At 39.3% G+C, this 27,098-nt stretch overlaps 1 protein-coding gene across 4 annotated transcripts in view; it reads right to left on the bottom strand.

The window, feature by feature from the left end:
• The window catches only part of PATJ (PATJ crumbs cell polarity complex component), a 246,892-nt gene that overhangs the window by 51,267 nt on the left and 168,527 nt on the right, over positions 1 to 27,098 (bottom strand). For all 4 annotated transcript variants that reach the window (XM_081145252.1, XM_081145254.1, XM_081145253.1 and 1 more), the window contains exons 30-34: positions 26,622 to 26,694; positions 20,472 to 20,564; positions 14,096 to 14,170; positions 9,786 to 9,900; positions 6,743 to 6,876 (exon numbers count right to left, since the gene is read on the bottom strand). In XM_081145252.1, coding sequence (XP_081001378.1) covers positions 6,743 to 6,876; positions 9,786 to 9,900; positions 14,096 to 14,170; positions 20,472 to 20,564; positions 26,622 to 26,694 — 490 coding nt within the window. The remainder of the gene's footprint in view (positions 1 to 6,742; positions 6,877 to 9,785; positions 9,901 to 14,095; positions 14,171 to 20,471; positions 20,565 to 26,621; positions 26,695 to 27,098) is intronic.

Here is a 27,098-nt window from a genome sequence, read left to right as displayed (position 1 = left end):
TCTAGATAAGGAACTTTGCCACATAGCATCCAAATAGAAAAGCCCATCTATCTTGATGCCTCCTGCTAATGTGTCTGCCCGATAGAACTTCTGTTTAATAAGAAGGAATTAAAATGGTACTAAATCAGGTGGTGAAAAAAATACAGGTTTAAAACTTGGGGAGAAATGACAACATTCTACAGCTGACATTCCCAGGCCTTTTTGATATTTAGAATATCTAAATTTTAAAATCTATCCTGGGAATCCACTGGCCTAATTTATAATGGGATGGTACCAAGACTATAAAAACACAAATGCCCTAATCTAATTGTTTTCCTCTTGCAAAGAGACAGGCTTATCTCTAGACCCATAAAAACAATAAAAGTATAGCAACTAGGGCTTATATTTTTAAACTCACCTTTCCAAAAGGGATAACAATCACTAGCACCCATGAAACAGAACAAAAAACAATGATTAGGCCTTATATTCTAGTAAAAACCCCTCAAGACTTTGTGTTTAAAGGAATTTGTGAGATGGGAATAAAAGAGAGAATTTTCTAATACTATCATTTTGACAAAAAAGTTATAAATGTAAATGTCCCTTCCTGATTAAAACACAAAGCCTAATAATAATAATATCCTTGCAGAGTGGCTTCCTGCCTTTGTCAAAATATTTCCCAAGACAGGGCACTCACTGTCCCCAGGCAGTTCATTCCACCTTTGGTGAGCTAATGTTTAGAATGTTCTTCCTTACAGTCATGTGAAATCTGTTTTTCAACGAGCCCCCTTGGAGGCACCTGAATTGATCTCATCCTACATCCACAAGATCGTCTTACAGGTGTGCAGAAGCCATCGTTGTCCTTGGTTCTTCCCTCTTCCAGTCTGTTCTATTCTTTCTTAAATGATGTGTTGCAACAACGTTCATGCTAACCACATAATCATGCCCAGAAATGACCAGAATACTCTAGCTACAGTTAAAGCCGATCAGAGAGGCCCTCCGTACAGACCTAACAGCATGTGCAAAGGCCTGGCATTAGGTGGAAGTAAGACTCACTGAAGGAACTGAGTAAGGCCAGCACGGCTGGAATTCAGAGTGGCACAATGAGGCTGGACAGAGAGTCATGTTTTTAAGTGTGTAAGGCACCATTTGGGAGTGCTAAAGATACAAAATAAAATAAAACAGGTCTGTTCTCAAGGAGCTCAGGGTCTGGTGGGTGAGATGGATAACTCCCTTTTACAGGAGAAGACTGATGACACATAGTGGTAGCACTAGATAAGGAACACAGTGAGGCTTTGGAGTGAGATTGTGTGATTAAACCCCAACTGGACCAAATGCTAGAATTCTGTCCTTGGAGAAGTTATGGAGCTTAATCTGTGTCTCAGTCTCCTCATCTGTAAAATGGGAACAATGTTTCCCTATAGGGATAAACCTTCCTTATAGGGTTGTTGTGAGAATAAAATGAGATGATACATATTAATTACATATTAAGAACAGTGCCTGAATCACTTTATAAAACTCTCATGCTAAAAAAAAACCTATCTACAAACAAAGTCTTGTTTCTCAATGTACAGGTAACATACCAAAGACACACAGATGAAGGGAGCTAAGGCTCTATTTCAATATAACTGTATAATAATAATAATAACAATAACAACAACAACTACTACAACTACTACTACTACTGAACTCAGTATAGACAGGGACTGGGAAAAGTCCTTTATATTCTTTATCTTAATTAATCCACATACCAACCTTAAGAGGTAGATTTTGTCATCACCACTATTTTATGAATGAAGACACTGACTTAGAAGAGTTAAGTCACTTGTCCAAGGGCCCACAGTTAAAGATCTGCGATTCTGAGGTCACAGAGTCAGCATCATTACTCTGCTCTGCTGCCTGTTAGGTTGATAGAACACATTGTCTACAGTCCGGGACCTTTGCCACTGGTACCCAGAGAACGGAAATGCAGACAGAGGATCCTGGGGAACCTTCTCTCGTTCTTTCTCCACCTCATCGCTGAATCCCAAGAACAGCTCAAGTCTACTAAAACTCTAAGACAAAAGATTGATTTCTTAAGTTTTCTTCTTTAGAATTCTCAAGGCTGAGGACAATGGAGATAGAACTTCTAATGAGCAAGCAAATGTGTCTGAGAAGAGGGCACTGAGGGCTGCGGGGAGAGGCTTAAGGAATACGGCGCCATCATCGGAAGGGCCAAGGGTCCTCGGCCTCTCATTTGGCAGAATATGCTACGCCCTCTGAGCTGCAAGATTTCATGCAAATGACCACTCCAAGACCAAAGAGAGGGAGGGAGGTGAAGACAGGGCTAAAGGGTGGATGGATGGTTGGATGAAAGGAAATAAAAAATATGAGTTAATATGCTGTCACTTTTATGCAATGTGCCTTATCTGTTTTCCTGGCTGTGGGTCCCCCTCAAATTCATAAGGTGAAATCCTAATGCCTTTGAAAGGTGACTAGGTCACAAGGGCAAAGCCCTCGTGAATGGGATCTGAGCCCTTATAAAAGAGGTCCCACAGAGCTCATGTGAGGATACGAGAAACCTGCAACCCAGAAAGCCCTCAATCCAACCATGCTGACACCCTGATCTTGGCCTTCAGCCTCCAGACCGGTGAGAAATAAATTTCTGTTATAAGCCACCCAGTCTGTGGTATGTTCTCATAGCAGCCCAAATGGACTAAGACACTGGCTTACCAGAAACATAAAAACTAGCCTACATTAATTAAATCTATAAAGTGTGTACTAAGCTCTACTTTTTTCTACTTCCCAGAGGAAGTCCCTATTTTAAAGTCCCTATTATGATTTTTCATTGGTTGATCCCCTATATTAGACCATAAACATTAAAGGCAGTAGAATCAATGTGAATGAATGTGTGAGCTCTTTGAAGACAAGGTTTTCACTCAGTTTTGTATCCTTAGCACTAAGCAAAAGGCAGCCTTTGAGCAAACATATGCAACCTATCACAGAAGAGCCATACTCACCCAGAGCAGGCCTGGGAGCACATCACAAGATTAAAACAACAGAGGCAGAGTTTGTCGCTGAGGATTGGGTCCAGGTGTGCTCATAAACCTTCCCAGGAGGCGCACCCTCCTCATTACCTTGGCATTTTAGAAGGTCTATTTAGATGACCTTCTGCAAATACACTGGGATGCTAAATGAGATCTCCCTCTGTGATCTCGGAAACCATCTGTCTTGGCTCCAGAGACACTATTTATAGCAGATAGGACTGATGTGGTGTCAAGACCAAGTCCCAGAGGCTTAATTTCACTAAAGACAGCAAAAATATCTGTTGGATATACAACAAAGAGGGCAAAGACCCTAATTGGGAGGGTTGGACAGATGCTTAAGACGGGTCACCAGCATGCAAAATGTGCTCTTTCCCAGCACCAGAGCCGAAGCAAGGATACATCACGTAATCAAATGTGCAAGGGCAAGTGCAAAGGCACTTCTGAGAGTGGGTCTCGACATTGTCCACAGCTCCCTTTCATGTGCTCTCATCTTGGTTTGCTAGCTTCCTGCTGGCTGGATGCCCTCCGAGGACCTGACTGGATCATGTGACCTGGAGTGTCGATTAGGCTGCATGTTCCATGTCAAAATTTGGAGGGGGGAAAAAAAGATCTTCACTGGGATTAATAATGGTTTTATTTGTTAAAGCACCTCCACCTGCGCTGTTCAGCCTCACCAAAACGACATGTCTATATATTACTGTGAGTCTAACTTACAGCTTTTGATGGGGTACCCAGGATTAGGAAATAAAAGCTGTGTCCCATTTCTCATTTTTAAGTGGTGCTTATCTTTCCAAGGACAATGGGATTTACAGCATCAAAAGGCAGGACAATATATTATGAATCTCAAGATGCTCTTAAGAAAATTTTGGGCTGCCTCATGGTGGTAAGAGAAGCGGAGCATAGTATTTAGCAAACAGCCTCACACCCAGAATAAAGAAGGTGACATTGAGCAGGAGAAGCCCTCCCAGGCAGGCAGACAGTAGCACAAATGAGCAATATTAAAGACCCAGGAGCAGCGTAGGCACAGCTTATTCAGGGATTCTAACCAACCCACACAAGGCAAACTCATATTAATAACAACAAAAGCAAAAATACATATATCAGCTAACAAACTCATTCAGCTAGGCCAGACATGCTGACCAAAGTCTTCTGATTTCCTAGGGGAAATCTAGTTCTGCCTTCTGTTAAGCAGTATAAAGAGACTTATATTTGCAAGAAATAAATCAGAGGGTTCCTTTTTGTTTATGGAAGAATTCACTACAGAACTTTCTTTGACCCATTTCAAATGTAGATTTATTTATACAATTTAATTATTAAACATTCAGAAACATCTCTTTAGGAAAATGAGAAAACAGGCCCTGGAAGGAAGAGATACACCCAATATTCAGGGTGAACCAGAAGTTTCTAAATATCACCCCAATAGCCTTAGTAATATATACATTTAATTTGCTACTCTTTATAAAGTCTCTGATCCTCACCACATCAGGCTAAGCGCCATATATTGGTCTTCTCTTCGATCCTCCCAGCAACTCCGTAAGGTAGTTGCCATCACCATTAATAGATCAGGAAATGGACTCTGAGGGCTTGAGGCACCTGTCCCAGCTGGTAAATGGTAGAGAGGAAATAGGACCGAGAGCTAAAAGTGAAATGAACAGTCAGCCGTCAGCTCAGAGATCAGTGGAGGAGAGAGCATGACAGCTGAAGAAGCCGGGCAAGACACCCTACGGAGGGGAAAGAATCTTGACTGGGGGGGGGAGGGAAGGGGAGGGCAGGAAGAGAGCAATCTGATGGGGGCAGCAGAGGCTGAGAGGCTGGACCGCACGTGCAGGTTTGGGGAGCAGGGCCTGGCCTGGTGCTATGCTGACGGTGTGTTACTTCCTGTCCATATTAGGAGCTGGCTGGAGGGCTGGCCGAAGTGTTTCCGTGACCAGCTCAAAGACCAGGTCCCACATAATTAGGAGGCATTATTAAAAATATAAAGGAAAAATACAGCCTAGATCAAGTCACTTAAAGGGAAACTTAAGGAAGAGTTTACCCCTTTCCTCAATAACAAAAACTGAGCAGGTAGCATTCCAAGTTAGAGAATGAGAAATGTAGAAAAGTTCTGTGGCCTTAAGAAGGCAAAGAGCCCTGGCTGGTGTGGCTCAGCTGGCTGAGCGTCGTCCTAGGAGATTCCTGGGCACATACCCGGGTTGTGGGTTCAATCGTGTGTGTGTGTGTGTGTGTGTGTGTGTGTGTAGGTTGGGGGGGAGACGTGTAGGAGGCAGCTGGTGCATGTATCTCTCTCATCGATGTTTCTCTCTCTCTCTCTCTCTCTCTCTCTCAAATAAATAAAAACATGAAGGCAACGACCCATGAAAGGGCCAGGAGCTAAAACTGGCTGTTGAGCTAGTTAAATTCAGGTGTTCCCACTTCCATCCACGCTGATGAAAAAAAATCAGTGTGTGTGCAGGAAGCCACACACAGCAGTCCCTGCCTGCAGAGGCAACGAGAGAACAATCCAGGAAGGAAGTTATCCTGAGCTCTGGGGGAAAGTTTCAGCCAATCTTTCATCAACCTGAAGGAGGAAGTCTTCTACTAAACAAACGGCAGTCTCTGAGCACATTCAGGTTCGGGTGCTTCATGAGTAGGGCTGGACAGAAGTTCAGGATTCTCTAGGTCGGGCCAGATAGTAGGAGAGAGAAGGGCCATGACCAGGAGATATGGACAAAGCACTAAGACCCAGGTTTCTGCAGCACACACTGTGTTTGAGTTGCCCAGTGCTTTAGGGGGCTAATATTTGTTGCAGAAAAATAGAATAGGATCCTCCCACCTCTCAATAGTACTGCCGCAGAAACACTATATCCCTGCCAAAAATGGAATCATTTTATTGATCATATTATATTAATATCATCTGTAAATCTGGCATATACAATACAACTTATTCCTTACTAAATAAAATAGGCAAAAGAAATAACAAAATATTCACTTAAAAACATATTACTAAGGACCTCTAGGGAGAGGCCCTGGTTGGAGTTGGGGGTGGGAGTAGTGGGGGTAGAGGGCAAGATTAGGGCAAAAGGGTAGGAGACATATTTTTCACTTTATAGCCTTTTGTGTCAATTTAACTTTGTATAATATGTATACATTACCTATTCAAATATATATGCATTGATTAGTCACATTTTGAGTAAATAAAAATCCACGAAGTTTTACATTTTAATGGCACTATTGATTAGTGACAATCAAAAGGTTACTAAATAATCAAAGATGTATCATCCAAGCAAATCTAACATTCTAGACCAGTTAAAAAAAAACAAAAACCGTTATGAGTGGATGAGACCACAGTCAGAATAAAGCAAAGCCTAAACTGCTGGACTAGAATTTATGTGTACTTCTACCTAGCATGCCATTAAATAATAATGATGATAATAACATCAGTTCATACTTCTATTTACACTTTGTATATCCAGGCACGATCCTAAAAACTGCTGTAACATTTCTAAGTGCTGCTATGATGTTGCTGGTCTAATAAGCATTTATAAAAAATATTCAGCATCCTGGATAGACAAAATCCTGGTGAATATTAAACACTGAGAAACATTTGAAAGCTGCCCAGAATATGGATGCATAGCCATTTATAAATATATATTTTTTCCATACCATGAAAAAACCAATTCTTCCATAAAGTGACACATGGCAATGATGAGGTTCAAAAGAAACTTTGTGACAGTGGATATATTTCACATGTGGGAACTTACCAAGGGTGTGTCTTTTCCTCCCACAATGCTGAGACCAAGACCTGAACGTCCCTTGGATATTTCTATAATCATCTCCTGGCCGGGGACGATGGGACACGTGGCAGGGTCCACTGAGAGAGGAGTCTGGAAACCACCTGGAGGAGTGAACATGGAAGGAGCGGCCAGTGGGGGGCGGAGCTCGGCTCACGCACCTGCAGAGCACGCGCTCTGCGTGTGCTTATCACTTTACTCTCTTTCTCCCAAGCACCACGAGGGAAAAGGCTGGGTCATTCCTGCCCATTCACCCCGGGATGAAACATAACATTCCCATGGCACTTTTCAGATTAAAACAATTAGTACCCCGCATCATCCATTTTAGCTCGAAAAATTTTTAATCTTAAAATATACCATAAAGTATGATGTAACAGAAAGAAAAAATAACCCATTACCTAAAAATTACCCCAAATATATACATAGTAAAAAAAAAAGTGTTATAAACACAACTCAAGAATTAATTGCTGGGGGGTGGGGGGAGAATTAATTGCTGGCTCCATAAATGAAAAGATTATTAAAAGTATTATTGCTGCTTTATAAGGATTTACTTTTTGGAACCACTGTTTTAGACTGTTTTTTTCTAAAAACTAGGAGAGAAAAATTTACAGGCTAAGAAAAGATTTTCAATATTTAGCATAAATTCTACGTATCTGCATTCTCCAGATGACTTAACCTAGCTCACTGAAAAACCAAGTCAAACGTTATTCTCAAGAGAATCTTATACAAATAATAGTCTTTTTTCTATAACTAAGTTTGATCATCCTGCATATTGATTCTTACAATGTGATATAATTTAGTAAAGGGCTGATAATAGAGGGCCCCATCTGCTGGTGAGCTGCAGCTAATGCACCGGGGTCAAGTTGAGATCCACAAAGCTCATTCAACTTATGGCGAAGCAAGGGTGTGCGGATTGACTAGATATTGGTCTGATGGCGAAGAATGATTTTTACATCGTCAGAAGGTTGGGGAAAAAGGTATTTCAGGACACGTGAAAATCATACGAAATTCAAATGTCAATGTCCATAAATAAAGCTGCATTGGAACACAGCCCTGCTAATTCATTACATCTAGCCTGTGGCTGCTACCACACTACAATGGCACAGTTGAGTAGCTGCAACAGAGACCATATGACCCACAAGCCTTCAATATTTACTATCTGGCTCTTTACAGAAAAAGTTGGCCAATCCCTGGTATAAAACAAAAGGAAACAGGCTCTAGGTAAGACTGTGGGGGTCCTGTCTGACTAGGCAATAATCATGGTCTTTGTGACCAAAGGGTACAGGTTTGAATTTGAGTTCCCAAAAAGGAAAGTACTAGGTGGGTGAAACTGAGGCTCACTCCTCATCAGAGAAATGCTGTACCAACATCTAATAGGCTGTTAGAGGAATTAAACATGTGTGAGGTACCCTGCCCAGGGTCTGGCAGATTGTAGCATTCATTTATTTGCTGTTCCTGACCACATGGAATTTATTAATCTAATGGCCTCTTGGTGAAGAGCAAGAAAGTTAGGGACACAACCTTAGTAACAATAAAAAAATGCTATATTAGAAGTAGAATGGTATAAACCTGATTTCTCTTTTGATGTTTTTGCAGCGTATGTATTTCATACTTCATATCCCATTACTAACAATAAAAACAATGTACATCTACTTCATGGATGCTTTATAAAGTTTATACTCCTTTTGTAAATGACTAGTTTAGTCTCTTGAGCGAGAAGAGAGGGATCATATAGTAAGAGACGCTGGAGACGGCGCTTCCTTCCCTCCCCCTCTCCTGCCTCAGCCCAGCCAGTCCTGACTCCGTCTTGGTATTCACTTCTCTCACAGAATGCAGCCCAGAGCCTCACACACGCCAAGTCCCAATAAATGCTTCATAAGTAGATGACTGACTGAATACATTTCCACAAATTGTAGGACGATTAATCTCTGTTCTCAAGGTATAAATATGTGATATATATGATCAAAACTCAATTGGTCTGCATCGCAGTCAGCAACCTTTTCCAGTAAAAGGCCAGGTAGTAAATATTTTGGGCTTTATAGGGCATATGGTCTCTGTTGCAATCATGCAACTTTATCCTTATAGTGTGAAAGCAGCCCAAGACAATACATAAACAAATGAGTATTTCAAAAAACTTTACTTATAGACACTGAAATGTGAATTTCACATAATTTTCAATATTCTTTTGATTTTTTTTCAACTTTTAAAAAATCTGAAAACCATTTGTAGCTTGCAAACCATATGAAAACAGAGGGCAAGCCAAATCTGACCCGGGGTCCTTTGCTGGTCACATTCATCAGGTATTTTAGTAAACATCTAGTTCTTTAGAATAGTAACTTCTTATTAAATGTTTTATGAGATAATATTTATGAAAAATATGTAAAGGATAAATACCATAAGGTGTCAGGCCTGCTAAATTCATGTAGATTTATGCTTTGCCATTGGGGAGCATGGTGGTGTAAACAGTCCTTTTTTCCCCCCCTTTTATTGACTTATATTGCATAAAAGCAAAATGGAAATACTCATTATTCATTTTGAAGTTCTATTTTTGACCGCCAGTCATCATAATTCAAGCCAGGAATTCAAAGAGAGAGAGTGAATACCAATTTCTCTAAGCACTGAAAATTAAGTCTGCAAGTAGCTTACATCAATGTATGCACGGCTAACAATTTGGCTCAATAAGATTTTTAAGAGATATTACTCATGAACTAAACCCCCCAACATTTTGGAGAGATGAGAGAATAATTTGTAAGCTACAGATTCAAACAGCATTTACCGAGGGCCTTTTTTTTTTTGTTCTAGTACTTTTATACTCAGTAAGCAATAGGCAATCCCAATGACAGAGATGAGGAAAATGGTGTGGGGAGTAAAGTGACCTGGCCAAGTCTCAAAGCTAAGGAAGGGAAGGAGGGTACAAAGCCAAGCTTCCAGTGCTCTTTTCAGGGCATCATGATCCCTTCCTTTTTTAAAGTACGATGAGTCAATTCAATTCTGCTCAGAGAAAGCACCTTACCACAGCCTGTGAAGTCTGCACCTGCTGAATGGTACGATGGAGTTGGTGCTAAAGGTATCTCTTGTGCACTGAAGGAGACTTTCATTGATTTTTGCTGTTTCATCTGGCTGACAGCCTGTGAAAGGAAGGAAAGTTCAACAAATGTCAAAGAAAAGACTTTAAAATTGGTCTGTTATTACCAAAACAACAGTACACTCCAATAATGTCTTTTGAGAATGAGAGTAGGAGAGGGGGCCAGAGGAAGTTAGGATGATTCCTGTCCCGTTCCCCATGCTCCCCGAGTGAACCGTCTCAAACGCTTTGGTGAAGAATGGGTCCAGGAAGGGGAGAAGATAAAAGCAGGAGATGCTCTACTGCTGTGGTCTGTGTATGAAGCTGGGACTGGGAAGCAAAACCAAAATTTTAACAATTTCTCCTCATTCTGATGAAATCAACGTGAAGTCCATACATCCGTGCTGTGCCCAACGAAAAAGAATCTCTGCTCAGGTGCTGTGAGCATACCACACCACCCGTCTCTTCGGGACGCATTCACAATAGTCAGTGATGCATTAGGTAGGTTAATTGAGCAACATGAGTGGGAGGAAGAGAAAACAAACATCTACTGAAGGCCCACTAAATGCCAGGTACACCAATCACATCTAAGTCCCCTAAAACAACTGTACCTTGTTCAGTTTTGGTCCCCATAGTAGGGCCTCCACAAATGTTTGATGAATGAATGAATAAGCGAATAACTGCATATAGAAGAGCAAAACTGAAGACATGGAAACTCAGAGTAGGAAATGAGTGAGTAATTCAGTGAAGGTACAGAGACCTTTGCTAGGTGAGCTTTAGAAAATGAATTTGTGATTCTGGGTTACTGTCGATGATACCACCAATGAATATTAGTATCAGAAAACTAAAAACAAACAAAAGGACTCCATGCTTGCTTAACAGGCAGTTAAGAAATATAGGTAGTGACCTAACCTGCCTTCTGGATCTGTAGTTAGCCAGGGAACCCATCCCCAGCTGGAAGATTCTGGTGGAGGCAGTGAAGCACCAGGCTGTCCCTGGAGTCTAGAAATAGGATCAAGGTAACTGCTCCAGAACAATAACACCTCAATTCTGTCAGTGGAAGGCAGTGCCTCAGTACAAGGCATTGTGCAGTACTTATCAATTAAAACAATACCACCCACTGTGTGCCTGCATTGTGCTTTCCAGTTTTCAAAAACACTTCTACATCCATGAATTTAATCATGAGAACAACTTGGAGAGTTAGATGATATTACTATCTTTTCTAGATAAAGAAACCAAGGCAAAAATATCAAGTGGCATATTGAAATCACACAGCTAATTAGAGGAAGAGGACTAACAGTCGGTAGTTGAAGAATGCTACAAGTTTATCAAATAGCTACTAGGCAATAACTGAACAGATGTTTACTTTTCTCCTGTAGTTTTCCTACCACCATCATTTAATAATGACCATATACTTATAAAAAGACTTATTCAAATACATATTTTCAGTACTTTTAAAAAGAGGGAAGTGAAAGAATGACAAATAAGGGGTTACTACCAGAACCTAAACAACAGGACCAAATAGACGTCTGATTACTCTAAAAACCACCTTCCCTAGGTTCCATGATGCTAGAGGTGTCCACAGAGAAAGTTCTGGTCAATGGGATGTAAACAGACATGAACTACATAATTTTCAGATCATTCTCTTAAGGAGAAGGCTCATACCTTCCCCTTCTCCCTAGCTGAAAGTGGATGGAATGGTACTACCTGGACTGGCCATCTTAAAATTGGATACCATGTTCTGAGGGCGACAGAGTAATCAAATAAGAATGGTATAGTAACCAGCCCTGGCCAGTGTGGCTCAGTTGGTCGGGCGTTGTCCTGTGCACCAAAAGGTTGCCTCTTTGATTCCCGGTCAGAGCACATGCCCAGGCTGCGGTCTTGATCCCCAATAGGGGATGTGCAGGAGGCAGCCAATCGATGTTTCTCTCTCACATCAATGTTTCTCTCTCTCTCCCTCTCCTTTCCTCTCTCTCTAAAAATCAATTAAAAAAATACTTTTTTAAAAAAAAGAATGGTATAGTAATGATATAAGGGGTGCTTGGGTCCGTGACACCATGGAGACAACATATCACCCTCAATCTGATCACATCCTGACTGTTATGTAAAAGAGGAACTTCTTGTTGCGAATGAGCCTAATCTCAATTCATACTGTACTAATGTCCAACTTCCGTTTTGTGTCATCTCACAAAAGAACATCTATAACAAAGGTGAATGCATGCTACAGAGTTTTTTTATGAAAAAAGTCGTGTGAATTTTAAAACGGGAAAGCACAAGAGACAGCAAGCACCACAGCATGACTTTTATAAAGAGCAGGGAATGTCTGTTCCTCACCTTTCTATCCCAGTTCCACATATCATCCCCTTTCATTATGAATAATAGGCTTCCAATACATATTGGTAGAACTGAACTCAATTAAAAAAAATAGGAAACAGTCCATAGAAACCAAGGAAAACATCCAAATAAGTCTATTTAGAGGTAGACCTTTTGTTGGTAGGTGTGGTAATAGAGGAACCATATGTTCCCGTGACTCACTCGCTGACACAAAACGATGAAAGGTAAGAAAGACTGGATTTGCTATTGAATGTTACTATATTCAAATATGAGAGCTGGAATGGACTAAAAAGTCATCCAAGCTAACTAACCAGTGGTTCTCAACCCTGGCTGCATAATAGGAACTGCTAAGGAGCTTTTAAAATTTATGGATACTGGAACCCCAACCTAGACCAAATAATTTGGCACCGAGGGGTGAATTATTTCTTAATGTTAAATCATGGATTCTTAACACAGAATAAATGGGTCTCTAAGACATACACAGAGGGAATTCTGGAAATGATAAAACCTCTGTGATTGTAACAAAATTATACTTATTGGTGTTTTTCTGGGGAAAGGGCCTAGACTTCATCAGGTCTTCATAATTGGTGAAAAAAATTACTACTCAAAAGAATATACGAATTGCTAAGTTTGTTGGTGGCCACAGGCAAGTCACTTAATCTCCTTACCCTAAACTTCCTCATCTGATTCAAAGTAGGTGGCGACACCTCTATACTTTGCATGGTTGTTATGAAGATTAAAGAGAAAACTACATAAATAAATCGAGCACTGTGCCAGGAACAACTCAGGAATTCAGTTAATAATGGCTATGAATGTCTTTATGTCCTTTGATAATATATTAATAAACAATCAGCCAGCTTCTGATTGAAAACCTTCAGGGATGGAAAATTCCACTTCCATAAGGAAGCTCATTCCAGCTTGGCGCAGCTCGAATGTTTGGGGAGTTCTCTGTAATGAGCTCACACAGACTCCCTGCAGATGTTGCCCACTGATCTCTGGGCCGGTTCTCTTCTGCAGCCACAGAAAAGGCTTATAATCACTTCCCCAAAGGACAATGTTTTAAAAGTACTCATTTCTTTGCAGCAGGAAAAAGAAAGACTGGTTGTAAAATTTTAGAGATGTTTGAAGATGTTTGATCTGTGCCTTGAGATAGATGGCAGTAAATAAAGTCTTAACACATAAATAGTATTTGCAAATATATAAAGTAAAAAATGTGATTTTAGACTTTAAAAAATAATTGCTAACAGGTTTCAGTTGAACTGAATTGGGTTATTTTTAAGCTTCTTTCTATACCTATTTGTTTTTATTGAGGTTTTTAGTATAGGATTTTGGAAGACTTTTTAAAGGCATTTTCTTTGGCAAGGTTTGAAATATTGCATATTTTCTGTAAGCTCTAGTAATCCAAAGATTCTTAAACATAGAAATGATTAATATAATAATAATAATATAAATTTTAGGAGCACAAAAGTAAAAACTAGCACACAGAAATGAGAATTGGGGCTTAAACAAGAAAATAGCAGCAACAAAAGTACAAAAATTTGACAGAGAGAAGTTTATAGTTTTTAAGAGAAGTAACACTCAAAATACAAGGAACACTAAAGTTTATTAAACAATGAGTTTTCCCATTTCACATTTTTATTTACGACATTATGTAAAACCCAGTGCACGTGTGTTTTCAGGCATGCCCTGCTTTTAAACACCTGCTTGGGGTGTTACTACCAGGAGATGTATAGAGGATATTTCCACACACCTTGTACAGAATCGGTGACATGGTTGTGAGTTGACTTCAGGGTGTAAGACATACTATAACCTCCTGCCGAGTAAGAAAGGGTCTGATTTCATTGCAATCACCTCCTTTTCTTCTGGAACCTGCTTATAATGCACACCATCCCCGTGGAGCAAACCCTAAAGTGTAAGGTACGTACGCTGTCAGCGGAGCACTCCATTGCCTTCTGCGGCTCTGCCACCACACCCGGACTAACCGCCTGGGAGATGTCTTCCTGCAGTGAGAAGATACAACCAGTTAGCACCCTGTAGGGCTCAAGGGCACGTTCTAACGTCAGGTGTCAAGCACAATTTAACAGAGCTTCTGTCTCCTACAAAAATGACCAACACAACATGCCGGGCATAAAAGTTCTATTCATCCATCTGGACTAAGTCGCAGAAATGAATGCAAGCCTGTCATTTCCAAATGTTTTTTTTAACCCTTTCAGATCTGCTAGGCATTAAGCCTATCAGATATCCTTGGTGGTTATTTTGACCAGGTTTTTTTTCTTCTGTCACACCAGTAATCTCTACATTTGTATTTATATTCCATATTAAATCCTTTCAGGGTTCAAATCTTGATATTAGAACACCCATTAAGATATTCGATTAGAGACAAAAATACATTCATTAAAGACACTGGGAGATACTAAGATAAGTTAGTCCTGAACCCCATGGAGAAGTGCAGAGTCCAGACTTAGGAGAGAAGCAAACCATCAAAACATGAGAAACTGATGTATAGCTAAAGGGAAATTAATTGAAATAACTGATGACAATGATAAATAAATGACGACAATGAAAAATTGAGCACACTGCATATGTCTGCCTCCCACCATATCTTATCCTTTTTTACAGGCAAATTTAAGGGGAAATTATCATCTGATAGTTTACTCTAAGGCATGAAGTCCTGCACTTGCAGGGAACATGGACAGAGACTGATTTGGATAGGACAGGGGATGGGTTTATTCTGGCCCTTGGTAAATATCTAAGAGACAGCCAGGTGACACGTCTACACACAGATGGCAGGCAGGTAAGCTATCTGAAGATGAGAAGCATCACTTCTATAGTGGAGTGATAGGGGTCTGTGACCCTCGCTTCTCGACTGAAGAGTTCTGCGGCCCTGAGCAGGTTACATCTGACCTCTCAGAGCCTCAGTTTCCTCATCTATAAAATGGGGAAAAACTGGGATCCTGAAAAGATTAAATGGAGCAACACATGAAAAACACTTAGCCTTGTACCTGGCAAATAATAAATATTTAATAAAGACACTAATGATGATAATAAATGGAATCAACTAATGATAAACCCATGTTCCTAACTTTACTATAGGGTCGCTGAAAACAATCACCGGGATAGGACACTTTCTCTTTTGGGGAATGCTGGCATTCTGACACTTCCACCACCCTCACCCTCATGCTGGTTTCCTTTCGGGGGACACAGACATACCCTTTCTTCAATAGGTTCCCATGAGATTTTTTTTTTTAATTCTCACCCCCTTTCTGGCAGACAGGCAGAGGAGCTGCTGGCAGCCATGCTCCCAGCATGCTGAGGATGTAAGTCTGCAGAAGAAGAGAGTCAAACTTGCAGAGACTTCTCTGGCAGCACCTGGCCTTTGGTCCTACTTGCCCCGGCGGCTGTCAACCCTGCCCTTGCTGCAGTTATGTAAAAAGAACCTGAGCCTATCAGTAAATTTCCTCTTCTGTCTATAAGGTCAAGTTGTGACCTTATTACTTGCAACCAAGAGGCTCCTGATTAAAAGGAAGTGGATCCCAGAAAAGATCTATCAGGAAACAAACTACAGGAGTCAGGCCTAAGGTAGCTAAACGTAGATGAACGAAGTGCACTGAGTATAACAGGGCAAACTAGAGCGAGTGCTCAGCCTAAAAGTATTCCAATTCAACAATTTTAAAAACATGCCTATCAGACCAACAACAAACACAAATGGTTTACTGTTGATTTTGGTCCTTGGACTTCTACTTTGTAGCCTCTGAATACACTACAAAAAGACACCTTTGCCTGGGTCAGTCCCAGCTTAATTTCTAAGCATTCATCTAACCCCTTGGATTAGGTGAAAGCACATTAGCAGAACCTACCACAGCACCTAAAGTTCCCCTTCAACAGCAGTCAGTAACACTAAGAATGACTTATCTAAAGTTGGATTCAAATCCTACAGTGACACTTATTACTTGAGTGTCTCTGTGCCTCAGTTTCCTTACCTATAAAGTAGGGGTAATAACAGTCATCTAAAATATGAATTAACACATTTAGAATGTATTATTTGGAGTAAATGCTGTGAAAGTGTTAGCTGCCATGATTCTCAGCAGTTCTGAAAGCTCTGTGAAGGTGAGACCTGTGTGTCCTGTTCGCTGAGATTTGACCTGTGGCTGGCACAATGCCTAGGACATAACAGGCCTTCAATATAAATTTGCTTCATTTCTGCTCCCTTTGAAAGGTAAGATAATCAGCATAGGTTTTAGATGTTAGGATCTCAAAATTATGTCAACAAATAAGGCTTCCCTAGGGAAGTGAAACCTTTATGGACACAAAGAAGAGGGCCTGGGTAGCACTGAGTTTCCAAGAAGCTCTGGGATTCAGGGGATAGGACACTGGAAACAGGTAAGAAAGTCTGAGTTCTGGGTTCTGAGATGGGATGTTAGTTTCCTTCTCTGGGCCCTGAGTGCTAATTAATTATGATGGTAAGGTTACTTTCTTAATTTAGAAAAATCTGATAAGCAATAGCTTCCTTCTTGGCAAGTTGAATTTCAAGTTGAATAACAAGTCTCCAGAGTGGACCGGTTCAAGTAGCTGGGAGTGACTGTAAATCTGTGTTAAAAACATGCACCTATATTTCTGCTGTGTTTCAGCTCATGAGGTTACTTTACCTGCTCTGCTTGCTCGCTATGTTATCTCTACTTACAATGCAGAGGGGAAGGGAAGGGAAGAAAAAGCCACAAGCTTTTCTCTTGTGACTTGGTGAAGGAAGCAGACTTGACTGTAAATCTACTGTCTTTTTTAGGGCCAGGAAAGGGAAATTGATCATGTAGGCAAATCTCAAGTGATTGTCAGAAATACAAGATATAAAGTACAATGAACTGTGAAAAATGCCGCATATCTGAATGCACTTGAACTCTGCAGCTTGCATACTGCTGCAAATGAGAGGCCAGTGCTGACTCAGACACATTCTCTCCTGCTCTTTACGGGAACTTCCTAGACTCTTGCTATAAATGCAGTTGTCATACTGGATCTAAAACAGAAAATAAGATTCACACAGTGACATCTGCTCTCAGGAATCCTGCAGCTCTTGATGGAGTACCAATGGGAGGTAATAATGGATTGTGAGCACGCAGTTTGGAACATTGTTTTAAAAATAAGCAGGATACATACACACCTGAGAATTCCAGCCTGGAAGGCCTAACAAGAAGCTTATCATCATTAGAAACACATTTTAAACTATTTTTCCAAACCTAGATGCCAGCATTCTAGAAACATTTAGAAATAATTTTTTAAGCTGAACCTGTATCAGAAATCACATGGCTTATTATTCCTTTAAAAGTTAAAATTCTACACTGAGCTCATTATCTTCTCCCACAAACCTGTTCTTTATCTCATGTTCTTCTTTCTTTAATTAGTGACCATATCAAGCTCCCACTTATCCAGGTTTAAAATAATGGCTTCCACTAATCTCTCTTCTTGCCTGCTTTCATCCTACCATTTGCACTCAAATGGTACCATTAGTACTTTTTGAGTCTAGGGACACCATATGAAGAAAAATAGATTTTTCTCAGACTGTGGAGTTTCACAGACCAGAAAAATTTCAAAGTAACTTTGGGGACATTAGAGTTACCCTTTTATTTGCCATATAATTGTGACAAAAGAAATATTGGGTTGGAACATATGAATTTGCCCTTTTGTAAGTCAAAGAAATGATCAAATATCAGTGATTTCAGAGGGCCCAACCTATTAAAGTCCTCTCCTCCCAACTACAATCATATATTATTACCATCCTGCCATCTGGGAAGAGCCATTTCAACACTAAAAATTCAGGTAGGGCACAGTCTTAAAGAGCAGTCCTTTAAACTGAATTCTCTATGTGGTTATGATTTTTCACATTTCCCACAGGTCAATGAAAACTGTTATGGATGCACATGGGTCAATGTTATCTGAATAGAGGAGAAAGCTTGGAATTTGGAGTCTGACAGTGGTTCGTATCTTGGTTCTTTTATTTTACTTATAGGTCATGTGCTCTATGACAAATCAGACTTCTCTAAAACCCAGCTTCTCTATGGGCTGACACCAGCTATCTCTAGGAGAGGCAATATATATGACCAGGCCTCTGAGTCAAACATATAAGGCTTCAGATCCTTACTGTGGCACTTGCTGCTTCTATGCCTTTGGGCAAGTGAGCTAACTTTTGGAATACCCAGGTCGCTTACCTGCAAATGGGAGATAATAATAATGCTTTATTACGAGGACGACAGAGATAACACACCGTCCAGTTCCTCACTAACAAGTGATGGACGAGACTACTACCGCCATCGCTACCGCTGCTTTTTGTCAGGATACGTGAGATAATATGTTAAAGCACCTACTGCAGTGATAGGTACATAATGATTAGCCATTAAATAATACTGCAAACTGTTTTGCAAACTGGCCATACCACTTCACATTCCTCCCCGCAAGATACGAGAGCTCTGATTTCTCCACATCCTTGACAGCACTTGCTACTATCTGTCTTTTTTATTAAAGCCGTCCTAGTAGGTGTGAAGTAGTATCTCATTAGGATGTGCATTTCTCTAATGGTTAATGAGGTCAAGTATCTTTTCATGTGTCTCTTGGCCATTTATATATCTTTGGAGAATGCCTACTGAGATCTTTACCCAGTTTTCAGTTGAGTTGTCCTTACTGACTATTAGTATCTATACGAGCATAGAGAAATAAATGAATAAGAATAAAAGAAACATAAACTGGCTTTACATCAAAGCAGAAAATTATGGAACCAGGCAGGGTTAGAGATCCAGGTGGTAGCAAGAATAGAGGCCGACTACTTATAAGAAAAAACCAGCACTCTATCTTCCTTTCTTTCTCTTTTCTCTCACTCCTTCTTCCAACCTAACTACTGAGCTTCTAAAGACAGCAAGCAGATGTGAACACTTGTCCTGGAACATCCCAAGCCCTTTAAGAAGCTCTGACAGTTCTGCTCATCATTGAATCCCCTGCTCACAGCACTGTCTGCCATACAAGAGATGGTCAATTAATATTTGCTGTTTGAACAAATAGATCACAGTGATATTTCAAGAAAAGCTGCCCATGTGAACTATATAGTGAAGACAAGATGGGCTTCAGAGGCAGAGAATTGGGATTGAGGTCCTCCCACCTGTGGGACCTTAGGAACAGACTTGCCATCTCTTAGCCTCAGTGCCTTATCAGTAAAGTAGGCTAATAATATGTGCATCACTGGGTTCAACAAGATAACCAGTATGAGAGTGCCTGGCACAGTTTAGTTTCCTGCATTTTATAAAACATATTTTTAGAGGTCTGCATCACTTTACTCAGCAATGTAAAAGGTAAGTTTTAGTATCTTTAACTCTGTATTTATGCCACAGTTTTCTATGTTGGAATTCAAGTTTTAGACAGAAGGGAATGGAAGTCACAAAGTTCAATTCCCAGTGTAATTTGCTTGTCCTTTGCCTTCGGATTTGTTCTATGTCTGTACCTCTCTGAGAGGCAGTAGCGCATAGTGGTTTAAAGTGCAGCCTCCAGCCTCAAAGTGCATGGAACCCAGACGCAAGATTCACTGGGTGATTATTTAGGCAATTTATTTAACATTTTGAAACACACAGAGAAAAAAAAGTCCTTATTTCTTTCTAGAACTTGAAGTGTAATCCTGGAAATACTAGGCTGCCAAACACACAGGTAGGTTATGAGCAAAGGCACGGGAGTCAGAGCAAATGGGACCCATCTCCAGGTCTACAACGGCCCAGCAAGTGGCCTCCGGCAAGCTAGTTAACATCTCTGACCCTCAGTTTCCTCATGTGTAAAAGAAAGTTGTCTTCACCTACATTACAAGGGTCAGAAAATGCCTGGTACACAGAAGTTCAATAAACACTAAAAAATAAATACATCAATCAATCAAACATTAGGATACATATGGAGGAGGAGTTCTCTTAAAACTGCCTCTCTCCTACTATTCTAGCCCTTGGGTGAGTTTAAGTATAGTTTCCTATGAATCAATGGAATAAATTTCACATCTCTTTCTATGCTTCTAGGACTAACTCAGCATAGTCCTAGGCTTAAGGGCACCAATATTAAAAAGATCTGTAAGAGAGGCTGCTTCTTTAGTCCCAGACAGCACAATTCAAATGTGAAGAAAGTGGGAGGACACGCTGCTCTTCGGAGTAAGTCACTCGCTATACAGAACAGCTCAGGGATTAAGATTCCTAGAGAAGCAAACACAACAGCTGATCCTTTCCAAAGTGGCACAAACGTAAATAATACATCCCTAAAAAGAACACGAGCAAAACCACCCAGGATTCTCACCAATTTGGAGCTTTCACTTTCCGGTGATTGTTTAGTACCAACTTTGAGACCGCCGTCTTCCTCACTGCTAACAGGCTCGGTGCTGCTCTGATCCTAGAAGACATCAAAAACAAAATGGCACAGATGTCACTCTCCACTCAGTGACTTGAACTGTGCAGGTGCTCAATCACAGTTGCTCGTCTTATTTCTGTTTGGACATTGCTTCTTCTCCAGAAGCCATTCCTATTTTCTTTCTTTTCAGCAGAAGCCCCCCCCCCCCAAGGTACGTATCTATCTCTATTGCTCACAGATACGCCTTAGAAAAAGTGGATCCCCACTTTCTGTCCCAAGAGGGCTGATGGCCTTAAGGTTAATCCTATTCTTTTTGCTGATGGTTTTGTCAGGAATAGGCATGATCCAGTTCTAGTCAGTAAGACACGAAGAGAGGTTTGTTGAAGTCCTTCCTTGATCTCAAAAGAACCATAAGAAGTCCCCATACGTTCCCAAATAAACAAGAAAGCATGAAGCTCAAAATGTCAGCCATCCCACAACCAAGAGGAAACCAGGCTTGGGATGAGGCTGATACTGTGAATGACAACAAAGATAAAGATGCAAAGAACTGGTTTTCTGATGGAAAGAACTGGGCCACTGGATCAAGCAAACCTGCAGCCCAGCCTTCTCCTTACCAGTCTTCTAACAAGAGCTAATAAATTTACTTACTGTTTTACCCACTTCGAGTTAGCTATTTGTTCCCTCCAGCCAAAACTTTCTGAAATATTTATTTTCTGCACAAGACTAAACTGTTTGAGATAAGAGACTGTATTTATCTTGTTTATTTCTGCAACTCAAGTACCTAAGCACCCTGCTTGGCACATGGAAACACTTGACAAATACTGATTGAAACCATGAATGGAGTACTTGTTTTCTTGATGATTTGGTCTGCAGCATCCTAAAATATTTATTTAATATAAATGAGACATCTGGTAGTAACAACACCCACTAAAATTCCAAAACACATTAGGCATCTCCTCAATTGAATTATGACATTAAATGTTATAGTTAACTAACTACAAGTTACTTTCTAAGGGCACATAAGGGAGAACAGGATAATAAATGGAGTATCTATTTGTGTTTATCTAGATGTTTATTTTAAAACATCACCACCCTGGGATTACTACAAATGCGAATGGGATTGTTTGTAGAGAAAATAGTCTTGATTTCGGGACATTCTACCTCACTTATAATTTAAGAAATGCAAATTAAAGTAGATAGAGAATTCTTTCATCTATCAAATGGACAAAAGAATAGAAAGAGAACATTCAGCACTGATAACGTAGAAAAACAGAAATTTTTACACACCACTGAAAGCCTGTAAATTAGGGCAATCTTTTAATATTTAACAGCTATAGAAGCAGGGAAAATATCTGTAAGCATAAAGAACAAATTTTAAAAAAATGTTTACTTCTCAGGAGTAGGATTAGGGATTGGGGAATTTTGCATTAGTTATTTCTATACTGTTTGATTATAAAAGAATTAGTGCACATTACTGCATGTTTAAAAAATAAAGGAGAGCTATGAGAAATACCTAAAAAAGAAGAAAAAAAAAAAAGAAAGTAGCATGGACATTAGAATTGGTCAGATCTGGATTCAAATCTTAACTTTATACTTAGAATTATATGATTTTCTGCAAGTTACTTTCAAATATGAGTACTTGTTTTTAAGGTACATATAAAAATACCAAATTAAAAATACTGTCCTTTTAGATTGCCTCGAAGATTAACAGATAAACATGTAAAAGTTCTATTGACACAACACTGGGCACAGTTGATCTTTTTTCTAGCTTTTGTTGAGACAAGTTCTTAATCCACACCTTGTTTCATGTTTCAGACTCATAACAACCTTATATGAGTATGGAAAAGGAAGTGTTTAAATAAATGAGAGGATTTTAAATTTTATATTTCTTGGTAATATATTTTTTTGATTTTAGAAAATGAATACTATAGTGGGGGAGAAAACAGCTGTTTGGTGCTTCAACTTAGAAAATTTAAGAAAACATGGGCAAAGCAGTCTAGGTTGCAAATATATCCTTTACAATTTGCATAAAAACAAAAGAGAATAGCCTTTACCTCTACAAAGCTATGTCTTAAACGCTACTTACTCGATAAATCCTTTCCTTCTTAACTGAAAACCCATCTTCCTTCTCTAACTCACCTAGTATTTTATCTGAACTACTTATATCACATGTAGTGGTCTCATTTGTATCTTAATTATGTGTGTAAAGAATTGAACTCCCTGATGAGACTGAAAAATCCTGAATCCAAAGCCTGTGCCTCATTCATTTCCTTTGTCTGATTCATTTTTAAGTTCACTTCAGGTCTATCTTGAGTCAAAGTCAATGTTCTTTTTAACTGTATCATGAGCCCCTTCTAAAGCTTTTCTTGTTTTCAGTTACCAGGTTAGTTTGAGATGGCTCTGTAGAGGGGTTTAAAGTCAAAATATAGATGGAAAGGAGAGTCAGGTAAAAAAGAAGCTGAAATTGAGAAAAGTCAGCAATAAAGCGTTTAGTTTCCTAGGAGAGCTAAAGTTTATAAAAGAGTTTTTATGCTTTAATGAGGCACAGAACAAAACAATGTGGTTCTGTTCTGAGAACAGAATGGCTCATATGTGTTAAGGAGCCTTCAAAACACCCCGCTGACCAAGAGCTTAGAAAACAGGAATCAGTCAGAGCTGGGAAGGGGAAAATAGGTCAGCTAGCAGGATTTCCAGAGCACAATGTATCGCGGTGCTGTGATGACCATCTGGCTGATGGACGGTGGCCCACTGACACCTAAGACGATCCCGCTAATCTTCACGGCTGTGTATTCCTTTCCTCTTGCTAATCTTCCAACCACCTGTCCAAAGCCGCCTGTTCAGCCTAAGCCGCTCAAGGAGAATGACCTTTCCCATGAAGACCACGGCCACTAGATCCATAGTGAATTATACTTTATAGATGAATGAAAAGAAAAGGCAAGGCTCATGATTATACACTTAGTATAGCCTTTACCCCCACCCCCAATAAATAAATAAAATAGAAAGACTGATGAGAAATGCGATTCAGTCCCCACTGAGAAGTCTCTTGCAAATATTCAGGGGAGTTCTAAACTCTCTCCCTTGGGCTCCTCCAAAATCTTCTACATTGAGCAATGATACATTTTTATTTTTAATATTACTTTATTTTTTCATACCCATTACTTGTCTATTGTTTTCTCCAACTATACAGTGAGAACCTTGACAAGAGGAATTTATGTTTAATTTGAGAGTAGGTTATCGATAAAATTTAAATTAAATAAGGATGTTACCATGGACTGGGAAAACACTTCTGATTAGATAAATGTTCCAGTGTTCTCTACCTTCTCCCTCATTTAACATGACAAAAGAGTATATTAGTATATACAACTGTTTTCCTGTTAATTTGATTTAAGATTTTACTAAGCAAAATAAATTTGAAAAAACCCACACATACACACACACAAAAACCCAAGTAACTGTACATCACTGATATAATTGAAAGTTCTTTAAAAAAATAAAACAAATGTTGACTTAAATTTTGTCATGCCTATGTTTCCTAAATCCAATGCTCTCTTCAAAAGACCACAAAAGGATTTATTAATCTCACTGCCATCCTAAATTCACAAATATTTCTTCCTGCAAAGTCATGTTTACTAGATGCGACAAATTGAATTTCTTTCTTCTACCCCCAATGAGGAGCATACTTTCTAGGTTACTCAGAATTCCAGAGAGGCAGTGTACAATTAAGATAAAATGGAAATTATGCTAATGACACTTGCTAGGTAATGAACCTCTCCATTTTTTATTAGTCTGCTCCATCTCACTTAGTATTCAAAAAAGCACAACTTCTGAGAAAAAGGAAAAGTGAAAGTGTTTGCTTCTATAAAGTTATTCTAAAAGAGCCGGCCTGCCTTGTCAAAGAATGGAATAAATATCGTGCAACCCAAGTATACTTGAGTCCTCAGTACCTCTTATAAGACATTACAGCAGTGGCTTCCTAATTGGGTTTCCCTTTTCAAGACGTCTTTGACGTTGCTATTAGACTAATTTACCTTAAGTAGAAATCTGATCAGACTATTTCATTGTTCAACATGCCTTCAACAGTTCCAAGTACCTAACGCATAAAATTCAAATCTTCTGAGATTTAAATTCAAGCCTCTTTCATTTGACCTCAATTTATTTTTCCAACCCCAACTTCTATTACTCCCTTTCACATACCCTTATACTCTTCTCCCATTCTACACCCTGATTTTTCTTAGTTCTGTGCTTTTATTTGTGCTTTTCCCACATTTTTATCCAACCACATTCATATTTTAAAATCCAATCTATCGATCAGAAATAGCTCTTCTCCTACCAGGAAATACCATTCACCTTCTGTGAACTCCTCCTAAAGCTTTATCTCTTAGGGCACACTGTCTCAGTAATACATATGTCATGCTTTCCCTATAAGACTCTAAGTTCTTTGAGAATACAGACTATCTGCAATTAGTCTTTGTATGCTCTACAAAGCAGACACTTGGTAAAGAGCAGCAGAATGAACTGAATCAATAAGAAGTATTGAACACTGAAATAAAGCATCAAGGTTACAGCAGAAAAGCCAAAATATGGCTCCTGCCATTCAACTATCCCACAATATTTATAGGCACTAAGGACTGAATGATCAAGAAGACAATAAGCTTAACCCTCCAAAAGCATACAGTTTAGTGTGGTGCTTACAATCTTACATTCTTTTTTTTTTTTTTTTTTAAAGATTTTTAAAAATTGATTTTTAGAGAGAGAAGAATGGAGAGAGAGAAAGATCGATGTGAGAGTGAAACATCGATCGCTGCCTCCTGCACACCCCCTACTGGGGATCAAGCCTGCAACCTGGGCATGTGCCCTGACTGGGAATTGAACCAGCAACCTTTCAGTGCACAGAGGATGCCCAACCAAATTGAGCCACACCAGCCAGGGCCAATCATACATTCTTAAACCATCAAGATAATGAGGGGGATACAAGGAACAGAATCCTTGATGAACCCATTTAGAAATGGGTCTGTCTTTTTCTATAAGGCCCAGGTGACATCACACAAAGGACGAAGGATAATTTTTACCTTTTAAAGGAATCATGAGTATTATTTAACTGAGAAGGGAGTAAAGACTACTCAAGGGAATGGCGTGGGATGAAGTTGGTCATAAGAATAGCATCTCACATTTGAGCACTTACTACATTCTCTATACATTATTTTATTCATTTTGAGTCACAGAAAATTTGGAGGAGACTTCCAAAGAAGCAATTCTTCAAGGAATTAGTGGCTGAGAATTAATAAGGAGGAAGTGGGAAGGCAGTCAGGCAGAATAAACAATAGAAATAAAGACACAGGGGTGGAGAAACAAAGATTAGGGGAGAGATCAACTTTATTTTTGTTTTAGAAGCAAAGGAAAAAGTATGGAGAGGTACTAAATAGTAAATATTAACTTCCTTGGAGTGGTCGGGAAAGGAAAATCAACTTTTTCTTCTAATAAATCTGCATTTGATTAGTTTTAATAAGTATGTATTTCTTTTTGAAATTGAAAAATAATCCAATAAATAAAAAACATAAAGAGAATGTAATATTCCCTCAGCTGGGAATACACATTGGTAAAATAGCTATCTATCTATCTATTTCTAGAAGCAGAGCATTATGATAGCAATCTTGTTGTATTAGTATGTTCCCTAACAATAGATGAAAGTAATTATTTAAAGATACCTGCAATCATAGGTATTAAAATGTTTAATACCTGCAATCATAGGTACTAACATGTTTTGAAACCATAAAGAAAAAGGTACTACTCAGTTATTAAAAAAGATAATTTTCTAAGAAATTAGGACAGATTCTATGCCTAGAAAAAAACCTTAAGAAACTTTGAGGAAGGAAATACTCACATGGTTAAGTTCTAATATATTTGTTTAACATTGTTTTATATCACTTTATAATCATACTTCAAATACTTTCTATTTTAATTAGGGAAATTCCCTAGTTAATAAATTCTATGAGTTTGGAATACAAGACACTGAATGTCAGAAAAAGCTAGATTTGGAAAAAACAATTATGACAAATCCACCTAACATATTCACTATAAACTAATTAGGAACCATCTTACCTCAATAAAAGATGGGGAACTTGATGGTAATGGGAAGGGAGCAACGGCCATCTGACTGACTGCATCTTCATTTCTGTGGATGTTAAAATAGGCAGAATCAGTACACAGTAAATGCCAAGTTCCTAGCTCAAGTTATAATCATTTCCTCAGTTCTCAGTTGAAAATGCACGCACAGCACTACAGAATTAAAAGATATATATAACATGCAAAACTACTAGGCACAGAAAGAGATGTATTACTCAAGGGATACTAAGATACAATTATTAGTGACAGAGAATGATGATGCTAGGAGCTGGCCAAATCCTGCTTAGTAAGGCAGGTGCTGCAGAGGATAATTTTGGAAAGCCATCAACTCTTTCAGCACTGAGGAGTATAAATTTTTCAAAAGGGTGCGTGTAACCTCTAGGCCCCACTGATGTTTAGAGCATTTTGTTCTTTGAACTGGAAAGGTTCCCAGCCTCCTCTCTTGGCTTCTTA

This window comes from Miniopterus schreibersii (genome assembly GCF_964146895.1).
Source record: "Miniopterus schreibersii genome assembly, chromosome: 8".
NCBI lineage: Eukaryota > Metazoa > Chordata > Mammalia > Chiroptera > Miniopteridae > Miniopterus > Miniopterus schreibersii.
This window is presented reverse-complemented; position numbering and strand designations above follow the sequence as displayed.